At 45.8% G+C, this 18,656-nt stretch overlaps 1 protein-coding gene across 1 annotated transcript in view; it reads left to right on the forward strand.

Annotated features, from left to right (window-relative positions):
- The first annotated feature begins 219 nt into the window (after window positions 1–219).
- LOC126457043 (uncharacterized) overlaps window positions 220–18,656 on the forward strand; it is a 191,927-nt gene continuing 173,490 nt past the window's right edge. Inside the window, exon 1 of the mRNA XM_050093030.1 lies at window positions 220–367. Coding sequence (XP_049948987.1) covers window positions 307–367 — 61 coding nt within the window. The 5' untranslated portion in view covers window positions 220–306. The remainder of the gene's footprint in view (window positions 368–18,656) is intronic.

The raw sequence follows: 18,656 nt of genomic DNA on the forward strand, positions 1-18,656 counted from the left end.
CTCCACTTTGTTCCTCAAGACGTCCTCTACAAATCCTCGAAATTTGTCGTCGTCGATTTGTTACGCGCCCTGTAGCTACAGAAGAACAGCGATGAGTACTGCCGACGACCTCCGCACTTGTCTGCAGGTTGGCACTCGTTTACTTCCAGGAGCTGCAACCTCGCCCAATGTGCAGCCGGCGGGGTCCGAGAGAGCGGAACCTGTTCTGGCTCCCCGTCCCACGCAACAGGTTGGCAGCTGCGCGGCCGTGGCCGGTCGCGGTCAGTGCAGCGCGGTCCGCCGAGCAGAGAGCTTCCACACGCATCTATGATGGCGCCGACGCTGCTGCTGCTGCTCCTCGCGCTGCTTACCGCAGCTGTCTCCGGAGGTCAGTTGCTGTCTCGTGAGAGCTACTGTACCGGTAGTTCTATTGAAACGTATTAATGCGAATTCCTCCTAGTAATGTAGATTGCAAAACCCAGAATTCCCTCGGCTATACTTACCTTATGGTCGTTTATTGTTCACATTTGAAGGCCCATAGCTTCATAGTTGATTGGGGTGTTTATTTAATAACTCTATAAATATCTAAAAAAGCGCAGTCTTTAGGCAAAGGTCCCGAGTTCGAGTCTCGGTCCGGCACACAGTTTTAATCTGCCAGGAAGTTTCATATCAGCGCACACTCCGCTGCAGAGTGAAAATCTCATTCTGGAAACATCCCCCAGGCTGTGGCTAAGCCATGTCTCCGCAATATCCTTTCTTTCAGGAGGGCTAGTTCTGCAAGGTTCGCAGGAGAGCTTCTATAAAGTTTGGAAAGTAGGAGACGAGGTACTGGCAGAAGTAAAGCTGTGAGGAGGGGACGTGAGTCGCGCTTGGGTGCCTCAGTTGGTGGAGCAATTGCCCGCGTAAGGCAAAGGTCCAGAGTTCGAGTCTCGGTCCGACACACAGTTTTAATCTGCCAGGAAGTTTCAAGCGCAGTCTTTGTTTATGTGGCTTCTGAAGAAAGAACTACGTTTTCGAGATGCACTCTATTTCTCACTGCTTTGGTGTTTCCACCTTCACGCTAGGCAGAAACAATACAGCGACAGCATGATAAGATACGCACATCTATAGCTATCAAAACGTCTGCTTGCAACAGCCGTCGGTAGCGTGCCAAGACTGTCACCACAACCACCTTCAGCTGAGGCCACTTCTTGTATTCTGTTGGCTTGTGACGTCATTGTAATGGCGTCAAACAAGTCCTACGTCACAATTACGGGGAATCTTACGATTAAAATCAAGTTTCACGTAATTTTAAGCTATGCTGACGGACAGTGATACCGATAATTCAGAGCATTCAAATGGCATTACTCACAAATTTCCGGTTTCGTTCGCGTGCAAACCGTGTTTATAATAAACTGACTGAATCAAGGGTGGAGTGGTAAGGCTGAAACAATACACACACAAAAATCACTAGAAAAATTCCAAAATAAAAGTCCAACAGAACATATATGAAATATATTCGCAGTTGCTAATGTGGTCAGACATCAGCTGTGTAATGGAATGACGAAAATGAAAATTTGTTCCAGACCGGGACTCGAACCCGGACTTCCCGCTTATCGCGAGCGGTCACCTTACCATTTTTTTAAATTGTAATCTCATTTTGTTCGTTATAGTTCGTTGAAATTGTTCATGGCGGACTACCACTGACACCCGTTGAAGTTCATTATTGATCCATTGACTGGTTTTTTTTTTTTTTTTTTGTTTTTTTTTTTTTTTTTTCAGAGGGCAGCTAACCCTCTGACCGAACACGCTGAGCAACCGTGCCGGCTCCCGTTAGGCCATCCGAGCACGCTTTACGGCTAGACTCAAACTTCCACACGTACCCAACCTGCACTCGTACATTCATAATGTGTATTCTCGAACAGGGGAGACATTTTAATTGAAAGTCCCGTTGGGGCACAAATTTTTCAATGTCGTCATTACATTATGCAGCTTATGATCGTCCATATTCGCAAATGCGAATACATTTCATGTACTTCATAGCGGCTGTAGTCCCCACAGTGCATGTCCGAAGAACAATAGTACTTCTGTACAACACCGGCGCTGCAATATCATATCAACAGAATATTATTGTGCTGTATACTGAAAGAATTACGAAACTGTAACTAGATTATGTCTAGAGAAAGTATTACAAGGGTGCAATTACTCATAATTAGAGATGGAAAGCAGCGACCTGTATTTGCTGTGAAGTAACTTTTAATGGCCAAGAGAGCATTAAATACTATTTATGTGTGATGATCTATTTCTGATATTCAAAAAATTTTTTGTTGTTTACGTTCTGTTCCATCATGACTGTATAAAACCTACCATCTCGACATTATAGTGGATAGTATTTAGCACATTCCACACGGGTTTGTCAGAAATAGAAACAGGTTTGTCAGGAACAAAAACAAACAGTTAAAGAGCACATCGTCTAACTAGGTATGTCCAGACACATAGCATTCCACTGATGCTTGTTAGATGTTTAATTACGCGACAGTGCACATTCGTGCATCTTTAAATTTACATAACGAGTTAAACGCGTCACGGATGCACCCTCTTTGAAGTACATAGTTCAGCTGTTGAATTGAACTGTATTGAGTTGAACTGTATACTTCAAAGAATGTGGACCCATGATGTATTTCAAACCCGTCATATAAATGTAAATAAAATATTTGCATAAATGTGCACTGTTATGTAATTTAACATCTAGCAAGCGTAAATTGAATGTTATGTGTGTGACCATCCCTAGTTACACGGTGTGCTTTTTAACTGTATTGCTTTTATTTGTGACAAGCGTGTTTTTATTTCCAGCAAACCTCTGTGGAATGTGCTACATACTACCCACTACAATGTCGACACGACAGGTGTGATACAGTCATAATGGAACAGGACATATAACAACAGATTTGTTTGAAGATCAGGAAACGACAGTCTTAACTGGTCAAACCAGCCGTCAGGAATAACCAGTACTGAACACGATCTCAGCCATGAAGACTTTATTACACGATTTATCGATGTAGCTTTATCGATGTTTCAGTTCATTAATGGTCATTAAAACTTATTTTAACCAAATAACAAGTAATTCTTAAGTAATTAAAACTTTTTTCACAAAACGAGTTATCAGAGTCGAGATACTCTGATCTGTCGCTTCGACTGAAATATCTTGATTGCTCTTCTGATCAAATGTGACAATCAAGATCAGCCTTTGCAGGATCAGTTTGTGGAAGCTAAACCTCACAATACCTATCTCGTCACTTAGATGAAGATGTGGTTCTGACTTCCAATACATGTTAGTAAAGCTGGGAATAATTTCTATATGAGGAACCAAATATGAAAACTTGAACCACACGAAGACAGCTGATAAAGTAAATACAAGTAAAGGAACCTATACGGAAAGGGTCGGATAATTTCAAGCAGTTTTACGTAGTGGTCGAAAGCGTCCGTTATATCACATCAGGACCAACGTGTACTGTGTAGAATTTCAGGATATAAGCAGTTTCATCTGAAGCAATCGATCTGGAATAGATAGAGTGGTCACAACCAATCTTTGATTTGTGGAAAGAGCGGAGAGTTTAATAGAATTATGTCACATCCACCGCTCCACACCTTGGCATCATCTTTATCTCCACAGTGCTATGCCATTTACGATTTCTGGATATGCAGCAGTCTTCAAAAGCGTTTTGTAGAAATTATTAGTTACATAAGAATGTGTGTAATAGAAGAAATTGCCAATGGATAGTTGAAAAGTATGTAATTATACTCCATTTAGTATATAATTACATCTAGTTTAAACAAAGATATGTTACATTCAAACAAAAATAACAATTCTTCGGGCTCAAAACTAATTTAAGGATAAGTATGTAAGATTAAAACAGATATATTTTGGAATCTGAAGAACAAACCAGTAATTCGTTACATACTCATTGGCTTTAATTACAGCTGCACATCAATTTGGCATTGAATCCACAAACTTCTGTAATATGTCAAGTAGGAGTTTTGAGTAATCATCCAAAAGGGCTTCAGCAAATTCGTCCTTGTCTGAGTAATTTCTACCATGAACACGTCGGTCTAATACATCCCAGAGATGTTCGAGTGGGTTTAAATCCGGGCTCTGGCTTGATCAGTCCAAGAGTTTCGTTTTCTTCTCTGGAAAAGAAAGGCCGGAGGTGTGTTTTGAATCACTACAATGCTGCAATATCGAATTACGCGGCATATTCTTTCTCCTATGTGGAACCATATTCTTTTCTAAAATATCATTGTACAGGAAAAGATACATTGTGCCTTCTGTTTGGGCTAGAGAACTAGGCTCACGTCGAGAAAAACGTCCTCACATTACGACGCAGCCACAACCGTGCTTTATGGACGGTACCAGACACTCTTTGTTGTCCTTTCTGTGGTGTCACCGCCAGACACCACACTTGCTAGGTGGTAGCTTAAATCGGCCGCGGTCCATGTAGTACATGTCGGACCCGCGTGTCGCCACTGTGATCGCAGACCTAGCGCCACCACCAAGGCAGGTCTCGTGATACGAGAGTGGACTCGCCCCAGTTGTACGAGAACCTAGCTACCGCCCAGTTGTACGAGAACCTAGCTATCGCCCAGTTGTACGAGAACCTAGCTATCGACCAGATGTACGAAGCCTTTCTCTCTCATTAGCCGAGAGACAGAATAGCCATCAGCTAAGTTAATGGCTACGAACTAGCAAGGCGCCATTTGTATCACTGCCTATAGCTTACGAGTATTCAAGAGAGATGTATTCCAAGGACTAATAAAAAGATAAGTAATAAGCATCTACATACTTTTCTTCTTTTTTTTTTTCATTTATAAGTTCTCATGTTCCAGACTTCACGCCCGTCTGCTTTAGCCGTGCGTGCCCTATCGGCTACAGCGTTAGTCTAGAGTTCATTTTCAGCCATCTAAACTTCACGGTGTCGGCCCAGCTACCGACACAACATTTATTGGCGACGAGCAAAAGAGTTTGTATTAATTCGTTTACAACATTGGCGACGATTTAAAGTGTTCTGATTGCTTACATTTACTTGTGTCATGGCTTCGCCACATTCTCCAGATGTACTGTCCGAATTTTATCGCTTGCAGAATCAGCAGACGCAGGCGTTACTGGATGCCCTTGGACAGCTCGTCCAGGGTCAACGTACCATTCAAACCGATGCGGCCGCCGCCGCTTCTTCGCTACCGCTGCCACTACACGCTGTTGCACCTCCCTTTCGACCATACGTGGCAGCCGATGAGACCTGGCACGAGTGGTCGCGCCAGTTCAACTTTCACCTTGCTGCCTACAGAATTCAAGGTAATGAGCGGCAGCCGTTTTTGCTTTCTTGTGTCGGTGTGTCCACATACCGTGTGATAGTGAAATTGTTTCCCCGACGAGACGTAGCAACTCTGTCCTACGAGGAAATTTTGTCTGCATTAGATGCCTATTTCAAAGAAACAGTTAATGTGGTTGCAAAACGGTATACGTTCCTTCGTACAAAACGTACGGCCGGTCAAACTAATAGGGAGTGGGTAGCAACATTGCAAGGACTTACTAGGGACTGTGCCTTTGAATGTGACTGTGGTCTTTCTTATTCAGATACAATGGTGCGTGATGCAATTGCACAGAACGTTTCTGATGTTCGCATACGGGAGCAAATTTTGAAACTAGTTAATCCCTCCCTTCAACAAGTGATAGACATATTGGATAGACAGGACACACTTGACTGTGCTCAGGAATCTTTTGAAACTTCGCCAGCCGTGTGTAACATTAACCGGCCCGCTGGACGCGCTGCGCGGCCCGGTAACCGGGCCTTGCGCACGTCGACACAGCGACCGCCGCGTGCTAAGCCAGGTGTGCCGCGCCAGCACACAAATGCAGTGAAATCATGCCCGCGGTGTGCTACTAGACATTCGCGTGAACATTGCCCGTCACGCCAAGCTATTTGCTTTTTCTGCAATAAGAAAGGACATGTTCAAAGTGTTTGCCAGAAAAAGCTCAGATCAGACAATCACAATCATTCCAGGCCCTTTGCTTCGCGCCGGAATCGAACCAAGGACACTCAGGCTCGTGGACCTTCGCCTCTGGACATTCATGTCGTTAATTCCACTTCGTCCAGTGACACTTTCTCTAACAGTAACTGTGTTCGTCCCACAAAAACTGTGCGTCGACGTCGCCGGAAATCACGTCAATTAGCAAGTGATTCTGTACCAGTGTCTATTCAAATTGCACAAAACGGTCGCTCTTGTCGTCAGCAGAACAATAAACTTTTTGTGGACTTAGACTTTGAAGGCAAAGTGATACCATTCCAGCTCGATACTGGAGCTGCAGTTTCATTGCTCAATCACGACACGTACAAACAACTGGGCAAACCTCCGTTGCGTTCCGCAAATGTAAAGCTAACTACATATTCCGGACAGACAATTCCTGTGTTAGGACAGTGCAGCCTTCTTGCAACATACAAGGGACAAACAAAACTTGTGTCATTTTACGTTCTTCGTTCTTCTTCTGCAGTGAATTTGTTTGGTCTAGATTTATTTAAGTTGTTTAACATGTCTATTGTAAATCAGGTCCTATCAGTGAATCACTGTGCCTTCAGACAGTGTTTCTAGTGTATGTGAAGAATTTGCAGACATTTTTGCACCGGGCTTAGGTTGCGCTAAAAACTATGAAGCACATTTGGAACTGGGAGGAAACGCGCAACCGAAATTTTTCAGAGCGCGCAATGTTCGCCACGCATTGCGTCAGGAGGTCGCAAGAACATTGAACAATGTAGCATCACAAGGTGTGAGTGAATGTGCGCAATGCCTCTTTCATTTCAGCTCCGCTTCATTGCTTACGCCGTACAGGTGTTCCGTTTCTCTGGACGACGGAATGCGAACGCGCCTTTCGCCAGTTGAAATCGGCGTTGCTTTCTAATACTTGCCTTACGCCATTCGATCCCCAGAAACCCCTTTTGTTGATGGTAGATGCATCGGATTTCGGGATCGGTGCTGTGCTTGCGCACAAAGTTGGCTCCCATGATCGCCCTATTGCCTTTGCGTCCAAATTGCTCTCGTCTGCGCAAAGAAATTATTCACAGATAGAGAAAGAAGCTTTGGCTCTCGTGTTTGGTGTTACTAAGTTCCATGATTTCTTGTATGGTCGTCACTTTACCATCATCACAGACCACAAACCTTTGACATCGCTTTTTCATCCGACCAAGCCTGTACCTCCACGTACAGCGCAGAAATTCATTCGCTGGTCTATTTTCCTCTCGCAGTACCGCTACGATATCTTGTATCGGTCCACTGCTAAGCACGGAAACGCCGATGCGTTGTCCCGTTTGCCTGTTGCTGAGGATAAAGCATTCGCTTCTTCCGAACTTGCTTGCATGTTCATTGATTCGGAAACCGATGAAGTGGTCGAATCGTTTCCGATTGATTTTCGTCGTGTCGCCACAGCCACAGCTGCTGACCCTGTCCTTGCTACTGTTTTACGTTTTGTTGCTACGCAATGGCCTTTGTCAAAGTCTCGGATCGAGGATCCGTTGGTTCGCCGATTTTTTGCTCACAAGGAGAGACTTTTTGTTCGACGTGGTGTTTTGTTGTTGCGTTCTGATAATGATCAGTCCAGAGTCGTGGTCCCACGTTCGTTACAGTCCTCTGTTTTACGGCTTCTTCACCAAGGACATTGGGGTATCGTGCGAACGAAACAACTTGCTCGTCAGCACTGTACTTGGTTCGGAATCGATGCTGCGATTACGAATATGTGTTCTTCGTGCCCGGCGTGTGCCGAACAACAGTCCGCACCGCCGCGGAAAGTCTTTGCGTGGCCAAAAGCCACTTCCCCTTGGCAACGCTTGCACATTGATTTTGCTGGTCCATTCTGGAATGCTCGATGGTTGGTTCTGGTCGACGCCTTCAGTAATTTTCCTTTTGTTGTCCGGATGTCTTCCCCGACGTCCTCCGCCACCATCCAAGCGTTGTCTGCTATCTTTTGCATTGAAGGTCTTCCGCAGACTATTGTTTCCGACAATGGCCCACAATTCATGTCCACAGAATTTCAATCATTCTGCCAGGCCAATGGTATTCAACATCTGACATCCGCGCCGTTTTCGCCTCAGTCCAACGGTGCCGCTGAACGATTGGTCCGGACTTTCAAGTCACAGATGTTGAAATTGAAAGAGTCGCATTCTCGGGAGGACGCATTGTTGCTCTTTTTGTCTTCGTATCGCTCTCAGCCCCGAGATGGTCGCTCGCCGGCTGAGTTGCTCCACGGTCGTCCTCATCGCACCTTGATGTCTTTGCTGCATCCGCCGCATCAGGTTCCTGTGCAGCGGCAGACTCCTGCTTTTGCTCCAGGCGACGTTGTATTTTATCGCAACTATCGAGGTTCACGGCGTTGGCTCGCAGGGCGCATTCTTCGCTGCCTCGGCCGCGCGATGTATTTGGTTTTGGGGGCCTCTGGTGAGGTGCGTCGGCATCTCAATCAGCTGCGCCTCTGTCGTCGCTCGGGTTCTGCCGCTCCCCGTCTGCTTTCAGCGACGGTGCCGTCCGGTCAGCGCCCTGGGGACCCATCTCCTGGCTCGCCTCATCCCCAGGTGTTACCGACGATGCCTTCCATTTTGCCCCATGGCGACGCGCCGCCGCCGCCGCAGCAGCAGCAGCAGCCGCCGCCGCCGCCGCTTGTTCTCCCGCCGGCGTCGCCCGCATTCGACGCTTCGTTGCAGCCGCCAAGCGCCTCCCAGGGTCACGCGCCGCCGATCGCTTCCCGTGACCAGCTGTCCTCCGCCATGGAACTCCCGCCCGATCCGGACCACATGACGTCATCGCGCGTCGGCTACCCCGACGCAATGGAAATCGACCCTTCGGTCACTCCTGTCTCTTTACGGGCGCATACACCGCATGTTGACGTGCACCCTGGACTAGTTTTTCCGGCGTTTCCTAGCTCCCCTCGGACCGAATGGCCGGGTGCGGGTGGCACAGCCTCGCCTGTTGTTAGGCTCCCCACCTCATCGCATACGTCAACATGTGGTCCTCCCCACGGCGGGCGGAAGCCTTATCACACGACCGTTCGCCGATTTGCGGGGGAGGAATGTGGTGTCACCGCCAGACACCACACTTGCTAGGTGGTAGCTTAAATCGGCCGCGGTCCATGTAGTACATGTCGGACCCGCGTGTCGCCACTGTGATCGCAGACCTAGCGCCACCACCAAGGCAGGTCTCGTGATACGAGAGTGGACTCGCCCCAGTTGTACGAGAACCTAGCTACCGCCCAGTTGTACGAGAACCTAGCTATCGCCCAGTTGTACGAGAACCTAGCTACCGCCCAGTTGTACGAGAACCTAGCTATCGACCAGATGTACGAAGCCTTTCTCTCTCATTAGCCGAGAGACAGAATAGCCATCAGCTAAGTTAATGGCTACGAACTAGCAAGGCGCCATTTGTATCACTGCCTATAGCTTACGAGTATTCAAGAGAGATGTATTCCAAGGACTAATAAAAAGATAAGTAATAAGCATCTACATACTTTTCTTCTTTTTTTTTTTTCATTTATAAGTTCTCATGTTCCAGACTTCACGCCCGTCTGCTTTAGCCGTGCGTGCCCTATCGGCTACAGCGTTAGTCTAGAGTTCATTTTCAGCCATCTAAACTTCACGGTGTCGGCCCAGCTACCGACACAACACTTTCGTCGACGTATAAACTCCACACCGTCAGAAGAAAACTCATTAAATTTATCTTCAACACTCCATAAAACCTTGGACTAATCTGTAGCATTTCAAGTTTGTTGTTTGTTTGAAAACTCTAACCTGGCCTTCTCGTTTTTTTTTTTAAATTTATGAGTGGTTTACGTAATTGTAGTCTAGCAATTCAACCAGCTACTAGTAGGCGACGTTTTACGTTGGAGACATGCGGGTTCAGTCCATGACGCTGCTCCAGATCATCCCTAATTTGTCGAGCCCATTTTCTTGCATCGGCAGCTGACTGCTTACAGATCATTCTGTCCTTTGTCCCTGTTGTTTTTCGCGTAGGATCTGACCTTGTCTAATTGGCCACTATTCCTTCCTGTTTTTGCCGACGACTCTGTCATAGTCTCTAGCAACGCTAGACCGTGACTTTCCCTTCTTCAAAGCGCTCAAAGCAGCTTGTCTCACACCAGTAGCGCGTTCTTTGTGTAACGGTATGCTTCTAGTTGTCTCTAGAAATAAACAAACACATTCTGAATGCCTAAGTAACAATAGTTACTGCAGGGTCCTGCCCACTCGTGTCTTACAGGATGCAGCTCTCTCGGATAGCTAAACAACAATTCAACTAAAATCACATTAGTGGTTTTTATTACAATAAAGTAGAGTGACAATAGAACATGTCGCAAGCGAATGGCGACATGCAAACAGTCAGTGCCCTTCACTATATACAATGTCCATGCAAGTAATGGACATGGATCACAAGTAACAGTTCTTCTGGTGCTCTCTTCTAGTCTGGGTCTACTTGTGTCCGTCTTCTACTGTCCGGCCGAGGCTGGCAGGAGGGGCGCTTATATACTCTTCGGCTAGAAGTCGCTCGTGTCGTGGTGCGGTCCTAGTCAGAGAACTATTGGCTGAAGTCGTCTCACAGCCTTCTCTGCTCTTGCGTTCTTCATCTTCGTGCCGGCGCTTGTGGCTACGCCAGCACAAATACCGTACCACCAAAGCAAATAAAAAAGTACTTTTGAACTAAGGGAATATGTATGTACATTGTTACTGTATGACCTTCCTTGTGTACTAGTTATATAACCACAGCGCCGTGAAGCTCCTCATGGAGTGACACAGTTATGTGCTGTACTATTGTGGCTCTATGCAAATAGGCATACTGACAACATAACATCGTGTAGTCTGTCAACAAAGGAGGTGGCTTACAAAACACTCGTTCGACCTATACTTGAGTATTGCTCACCAGTGTGGGATCCGTACCAGGTAGGGTTGACAGAGGAGGTAGAGAAGATCCAAAGAAGAGCGGCGCGTTTCGTCACAGCGTTATTTGGTAAGCGTGATAGCGATACCGAGATGTTTAGCAAACACAAGTGGCAGATTCTGCAAGAGAGGCGCTTTGCATCGCGGTGTAGCTTGCTATCCAGGTTTCGAGAGGGTGCATTTCTGGATGAGGTATCGAATATATTGCTTCCCCCCACTTATACCTCCCGAGGAGTTCACGAATGTAAAATTAGAGAGCTTCGAACGCGCACGGAGGCTTTCTGGCAGTCGTTCTTCCCGCGAACCGCGAACCATAGCGACTGGAACAGGAAAGGGAGGTAATGACAGTGGCACGTAAAGTGCCCTCCGCCACACACCGTTGGGTGGCTTGCGGAGTATAAATGTAGATGTAGATGTAGATGAACTACAATGTATCGTACTTTTGACCGCTACTGTGCGAGGACGTGCTGAAAAGTAATATCTCCGAATGTTTTTGTGAAAACTCTTAGAGCTTTCTAAATAAAACAGTTGTTATTAACATTTTACATCTTTAGTCTTCATATCTACATATTTATATCTCAACACAGCCGCCTTGGAGAAGAACTCCTTTCTCCCAACGAGAGACCAGTTTGTAGATACCGTCACTGTACAATGTTTCATGTTGTTGACGGACGCCCAACCTCACCTCTGATAGCACTGCTTCATCACTATCAGAGTAAACTCCTCGAAAGTGTTCTTCGGGTGTTGGAAACTGATGAAAATCAGATGGCACCATGTCGCGACCGTCTCAAGGATGATCGATGACAGTAAACTCAAGAAGTCAGACTATTGCAGGTTACGCAGGGCCCGTGTTAGTCTGGCATCGTCATGCTGAAGAGAGAGTGCTCTCCTCAAATTCGAAACTCTATTACAGAACGCTGTTTCTCACGCATCAATATGCACTGAAGAGCCAAAGAAACTGGTAAACCTACCTAATATCGTGTAGGGCCCCAGCGATCACGTAGAAGTGTCGCAACACGACGTGGCATGGGCTCGACTAATGTCTGAAGTAGTGCTGGGAGGAACTGCCACCATGAATCTTACAGGGTTGTCCACAAATCTGTAAGAGACCGAAGGGTGGAGATCTCTTCTGAACAGCATCCCAGATATGCTTAGTAATCATCAGTAAACACTTCCGGGCTAAGTTGCTGTGGTCGATCTGTAGAACTTCTTCTCCCTGACGTTTCGTTCTCAACTACGGAGAACATCTTCCGAGGTGAGTCGACGATTGGGTGCTAGGAGCTGGGGCCGCCGCTTATATGAAGATCGTAGAGGGCGCCACCGCACTTTTTGGATGTATTAGTTATCAAACGGGCGAATGGGACCTTAGGCCATAAGGTCTACAGGAAAGGTACACATACTGATCGCTACCTCCATAAGAACTCAAACCACCACCCTAGGCAAAAGAGGGGGATCATAAAAACACTAGTGGATAGGGCCAATAATATTTGTGAACCAGGCTACTTACAAGAAGAACTAAATCATTTACGAATGGCTTTTGCGAAAAATGATTATACGAAAAACGAAATTAACCGAGCACTTCACCCAAGTAGAAAAATACCTAAAAATAGGAGACAGCAACAACCATCAGCTGGAAAAGTAATTCTTCCGTTCATCCATAACATCACGGATCGCATTGGGAAAGTACTAGCCAAGTTTCAGGTGGAGACTATTTTCAGACGTACTAAGAAAATTAGTGAATGCCTAAGATCAACAAAAGATGCTCGTCACCCCCTAGCCACCCCAGGGGTATATAAAATTCCGTGTAGTTGTGGCAGGGTTTACGTAGGAACTACAAAAAGATGCATCAATACACGGTTGATGGAGCACAAAAGAAACTGTCGCTTGGGACATGTCGACAAATCGGCAGTAGCGGAACATGTTTTTAAGGATGCCTGCAATCGAGAGAACAGACGATAGCCAGAATAGCTACACATCAACGCCACGTCACGTGCTGTGGCGCCCTCTACGATCTTCATATAAGCGGCGGCCCCAGCTCCTAGCAGCCAGTCGTCGACTCACCTCGGAAGATATTCTCCGTAGTTGAGAACGAAACGTCAGGGAGAAGAAGTTCTACAGATCGACCACGCAACTTAGCCCGGGACTGTTTACTGATGAAGACACCGGCCGTGAAAGCCTACATGGCATGATGCTTAGTAATGTTCATGTCTGGGGAGTTTAGTGGCCAGCGGAACTATTTAAACTCAGAAGAGTGTTTCTAGAGCCATTCTGTAGCAAGTCTGGACGTGTGGGGTGTCGTGTTGCCCTGCTGTAATTGCCCAAGTCAGTCGGAAAGCACATGAATGGATGTAGGTGATCAGACAGGATGCTTACGAACGTGTCACCTATCAGAGTAGTATGTAGACGTATCAAGGATCCCCTACCACTCCAACTGCACACGCTCGCCGGCCGGTGTGGCCGTGCGGTTAAAGGCGCTTCAGTCTGGAACAGCGTGACCGCTACGGTCGCAGGTTCGAATCCTGCCTCGGGCATGGATGTGTGTGATGTCCTTAGGTTAGTTAGGTTTAAGTAGTTCTAAGTTCTAGGGGACTGATGACCACAGCAGTTAAGTCCCATAGTGCTCAGAGCCATTTTTTTCCACACGCTCCACACCATTACAGAGCCTCCGCCAGCTTGAACAGTCCCCTGCTTAAATGCAGGGTCGATGGATCCGTGAGGTTATCTCCATACCCGTACACGTCCATCCGCTCGATAGAATTTCCAACCAGGCAACATGTTTCCAGTCATCAACAGTCCAATGTCGGTGTTGACGGGCCTAGGCGAGGCATAAACCTTTGTGTCGTGCAGTCATCAAGGGTACACGAGTGAGCCTTCAGCTCCGGAAGCCAGTATCGATGATGTTTCGTTGAATGGTTCGCACGCTGATACTTGTTGATGGCCCAGCACTGAAATCTGCAGCAATTTGCGAAAGCCTCGCACTTCTGTCACGTTGGACGATTCTCTTCAGTCGTCGTTGGTCCCGTTCTTGCGGGATCTTTTTCAGGCCGTAGCGATGTCGGAGATTTGATTTTTTACCGGTTTCCTGATATTCACGGTACACTCGCGAAATGCATACGGAAAAATCCCCACTTCATCGCTACCTCGGAGATGCTGTGTCCCATCGCTCGTGCGCCGCCTATTAATACCACGTTCAAACTCACTTAAATCATGATAAACTGCCATTGCAGCACCAGTAAGCGATCTAACAACTGTGCCAGACACTTATTGTCTTAGATAGTCATTGCTGACCGCAACGCCGCATTATACCTGTTTACATATCTCTGTATTTGAATACGCATGCCTATACCAGTTTCTTCGGCGCTTCAATGTAGATAAGTTATACATCGGCATGTTACACGCTACATTTCGGAGCCCTCTAGCAGCAGAGGGCTGTAAATATGTAGACACGAAGAACAAAGATGGAGAATGTTAACATTTCTTTTATTCAGTAACTTTTAAGACTTTTCACAAGGAAAATTTCGGAGGCATTAGTTTTCGGCACGTCCTCGTACTTCTCGCAATAAAGTTTACAAAGCAGTAGTTTTCTCCTCTCTCTCCGCAATTTCTTTGTATCCTACGACATTTTGATTGTGTCTCATTACGTACTATACCCATTGTCGTAAAAAATCCTTACGAAAGACGACTTCCAAGCGATATCGTCTTCTGCTATTTAAAACCATCCGTTTTCAGAGAACGACCTCAGCGTATTTCTCATCAAACCTGTTTCTCTTTCCGGTAATTTCTTGTGTCTCTTACTCTGTCGAACATCTCTTCACTTTGTTCCTCAAATGTATGATACATTAAATTTTTAAAGATACTTCTGTATCATTTCAAATGCCTGAAGATTCTGTCCCCGCGTTTCACTCCATCTGTGACCAAACCAACAATGTCAGAAATATTATTATCATATCCTTGTAGTAAGTTGTCTGAGTTGTTCCTAACGGCGAACAAATCTTCTTTCGCTAACATCAGTTTAATCTTCCTGTCTTCTTGCTTCACCAGTGTTAAGTAATTTGAAAAATTTTTTTGCTCTACGTTACGCAGTCCTTGGCTGTCCTACCTGCTACATACACTGTCCAGACACATTAATGTGACCACCTGTCAAAAGCTTGATAGACACATTTTGCAGCGTCAGACGTGCAGTCTGTGAGGTTCTGGAAGGTACGGACTGGGATACGAAGTCAAGCCGACTGTCACTGCCGTGGGCCAGCTGCGCTATGTTTTTCGGTTGAGGATCCACGACGCGAACAGCCCATTCTAGGTGGGTCAGAGATTCTCGATTGTGTGTAAATCTAGGGATTTTGGTGGCCAGGGGAGTACTGTAAACTCTGGCACACTTCGACCCACGCACGTACACTGCTAGCCTTGTGACACGTTGCATCGTCCTGCTGGTAGGTGCCGTCGTGCCGAGACAAAACAAACTGCATGTAGGACTGGGTATGGTCCCCAAAGATAGATGCATATTTTTATTGATCCACAGTGCCTTCCACGATAACCAGATCACCCCGGGCAATGCCACGGAAACATTCCCCAGCCCATTACTGTTGTACTGTTGCAGGGTGTTTGCTTTCGATTTCACGCCATAAACGCCAACAGCCACCTGTCCGAGGGAGCACAAAGCGTTGTTTATCTGAAACGGCCACTGTCGCAACTCAATGGACGTATAGTTGAGATACTGGTGTGTAAATCCAGCCTTCATCGCCCATAAACAGGAGTTAGCATGGGTGCATGAACCAGGCGCCTGCTACGGAGGCCCATACGCAGCAATATTCGGCAAACGGTCTTTGAGAAGACACTGTTGGTAGCTCTTTGGTTCAACTGCTCAAGAGTTGCACGTCTATTTTCCCATACACATCTCCGTAACCATCGTTCACACCTGTCATCTATGGCCAGTGGTGCACCGCAGTTGCTATGCACAGTTTACTTTAACCACGGCGGCAAGTGAGCAGCTTACGAACTTCGACGTTTCGGAAAAGCTTCCATTCTTGGCCCGAACGCCAATAATCATGTTCCGTTTCGGCATTACGACAACGACTGCACTGTTTTCCCGTCCCCCCGACACGTTTTATATGCCCTCCACTGACCTGCCATCTGTTATTGGACGTACATAAGCGGTGGTCACATTAACGTGACTGGACCGTGTATATACTCCACAGTCCACTGTATAGTGGGCGTAGGAGGGTACTTTGCATCAGTTATCAGTACTATTCCATTGGCTTTCTGTTGTTGTTGTTGTGGTCTTCAGTTCAGAGACTGGTTTGATGCAGCTCTCCATGATACTCTATCCTGTGCCAGTAGCCGGCCGGTGTGGCCGTGCGGTTCTAGGCTCGTCAGTCTGGAACCGCATGACCGCTACGGTCGCAGGTTCGAATCCTGCCTCGGGCATGGATGTGTGTGATGTCCTTAGGTTAGTTAGGTTTAAGTAGTTCTAAGTTCTAGGGGACTGATGACCTCAGATGTTAAGTCCCATAGTGCTCAGAGCCATTTGAACCATTTTTTGTGCCAGTATTTTATTCGTCTCTTGGTCTCCCTCTACGATTTTTACCCTCCTTGCTGCCCTCCAATACTAAATTGGTGATTCGTTGATGCCTCAGGACACATCCTACCAACCAATCCCTTCTTCTAGTCAAGCTGTGCCACAAACTTTTCTTCTCTCCAATTCTATTCAATACCTCCTCATTAGTTATCTAATCTACCCGTATAATCTTCAGCATTCTTCTGTAGCATCACATTTCGAAAGCTTCTATTCTCTTCTTGTCTAAACTGTTTATCGTCCACGCCTCACTTCCATACATAGCTACTCTCCATACAAATACTTTCAGAAACGACTGCCTGACACTTTAATCTATAATCGATGTTAACAAATTTCTCTTCTTCAGAAATGCTTTCCTTACCATTGCCAGTCTACATTTTATATCCTCTCTGTTTCTAGCATCATCAGTTATTTTGCTCCCCAAATAGCAAAACTCCTTTACCACTCTAAGTGTCTCATTTCCTAATCTAATTCCCTCAGCATCATCCGACTTAATTCGACTACATTCCATTATCCTTGTTTTGCTTTTGTTGATGTTCATCTTATACCCTTCTTTCAAGACACTGTCCATTCCGTTCAACTGCTCTTCCAAGTCCTTTGCTGTCTCTGACAGAATTACAATGTCATCGACGAACCTCAACGTTTTTATTTCTTCTCCATGGGTTTTAATACCTGCTCCGAATTTTTCTTTTCTTTCCTTTACTGCTTGCTCAATATACAGATTGAATAACATCGGGGAGAGGCTACAGCCCTGTCTCACTCCCTTCCCAACCACTGCTTCCCTTTCATGCCCCTCGACTCTTATAACAGCCATCTGGTTTCTGTACAAATTGTAAATAGCCTTTCGCTCCCTGTATTTTATCCCTGCCACCTTTAGAATTTGAAAGAGAGTATTCCAGTCAACATTGTCGAAAGCTTTCTCTAAGTCTACAAATGCTAGAAACGTCGGTTTGCCTTTCCTTAATCTTTCTTCTAAGATAAGTCGTAGGGTCAGTATTGCCTCACGTGTTCCAACATTTCTGCGGAATCCGAACTGATCTTCGCCGAGGTCGGCTTCTACCAGTTTTCCATTCGTCTGTAAAGAATTCGCGTTAGTATTTTGCAGCTGTGACTTATTAAACTGATAGTTCGGTAATTTTCACATCGGTCAACAGCTGCTGTCTTTGGGATTGGAGTTATATTCTTCTTTAAGTCTTTGCGTACTGTATGAAGGAAAAATGGCTGCTTACATATTTTGGTGCACGAACTGACCTTTGCGTCTTATTCTGACGATCCATACTTGGAATATGGTTACAACATGGCGTCCACGAAATAGCGCTAGAACGCGATAGAAAATACTTTCTGATTCTGTGCCCCACGAGGCCATTACGTCTGAAGCTCCAGATTTCTCCATAATATAAAAATGAACGTTTTCAAATACAGTCTGTGACGCTAGTCTGTGTCCAGGCTATTGGCCTGTCTGCAGACAGAGTACAGCCTTTTTTCGATACGGCACTAGGAGGGGGATGGTATTTTTTCAATACCCGGGGCAAAAAACGGGGTGATTTATGCTTTTTGATTTAAAAACTCTTGTGTGACACAGACACTGTAAGACTGATTAGACAATTGTCCCGCTTTAATTAACTCAAGCTCTCCTCATATACTCTTTTGTCGCGCCAAAAGATGCAACAGAAATAGTTAAATGTGTTAGCATACTAGCCAACTCTTGAACTATGTGTAATTCCTAAAATCACGTGTGGTAAGCAATGCAGACTCCTCTTGAACAAAGTTTACATCGTTTGTTCACACATGCTGCTGCGAATGAACTAAACAAATTCTACTTCCCAATATGAACTGAAATATATTTTTACTTACTTTGCGTGTGAAGGGACGCATTGCCTACAATCATTTATATTGCTACTCAGTGTCGTAGAGATACTTATTGCAAAAATGCAATGGATTTCTCTAAATAGGTCGTCAACAATCGAGTTTTCTGGAAGATTACGTGTACCTTGAGGTACAACGTGTCGTCTGTTTTGACAATAGAAAGGTGCACGTACAATGTGACAGATAATGTACGGTATCTCGGGAATAGCTTGCAATACTCGTCAATTTCCTGCAAGGTATATACTGTAAAGATACAGTGCTCTTACTCTCTCAGGCTTCGTTCGCAGTGGCACCGT

The sequence above is a fragment of the Schistocerca serialis genome, chromosome 2 (genome assembly GCF_023864345.2).
Source record: "Schistocerca serialis cubense isolate TAMUIC-IGC-003099 chromosome 2, iqSchSeri2.2, whole genome shotgun sequence".
Lineage (NCBI taxonomy): Eukaryota > Metazoa > Arthropoda > Insecta > Orthoptera > Acrididae > Schistocerca > Schistocerca serialis.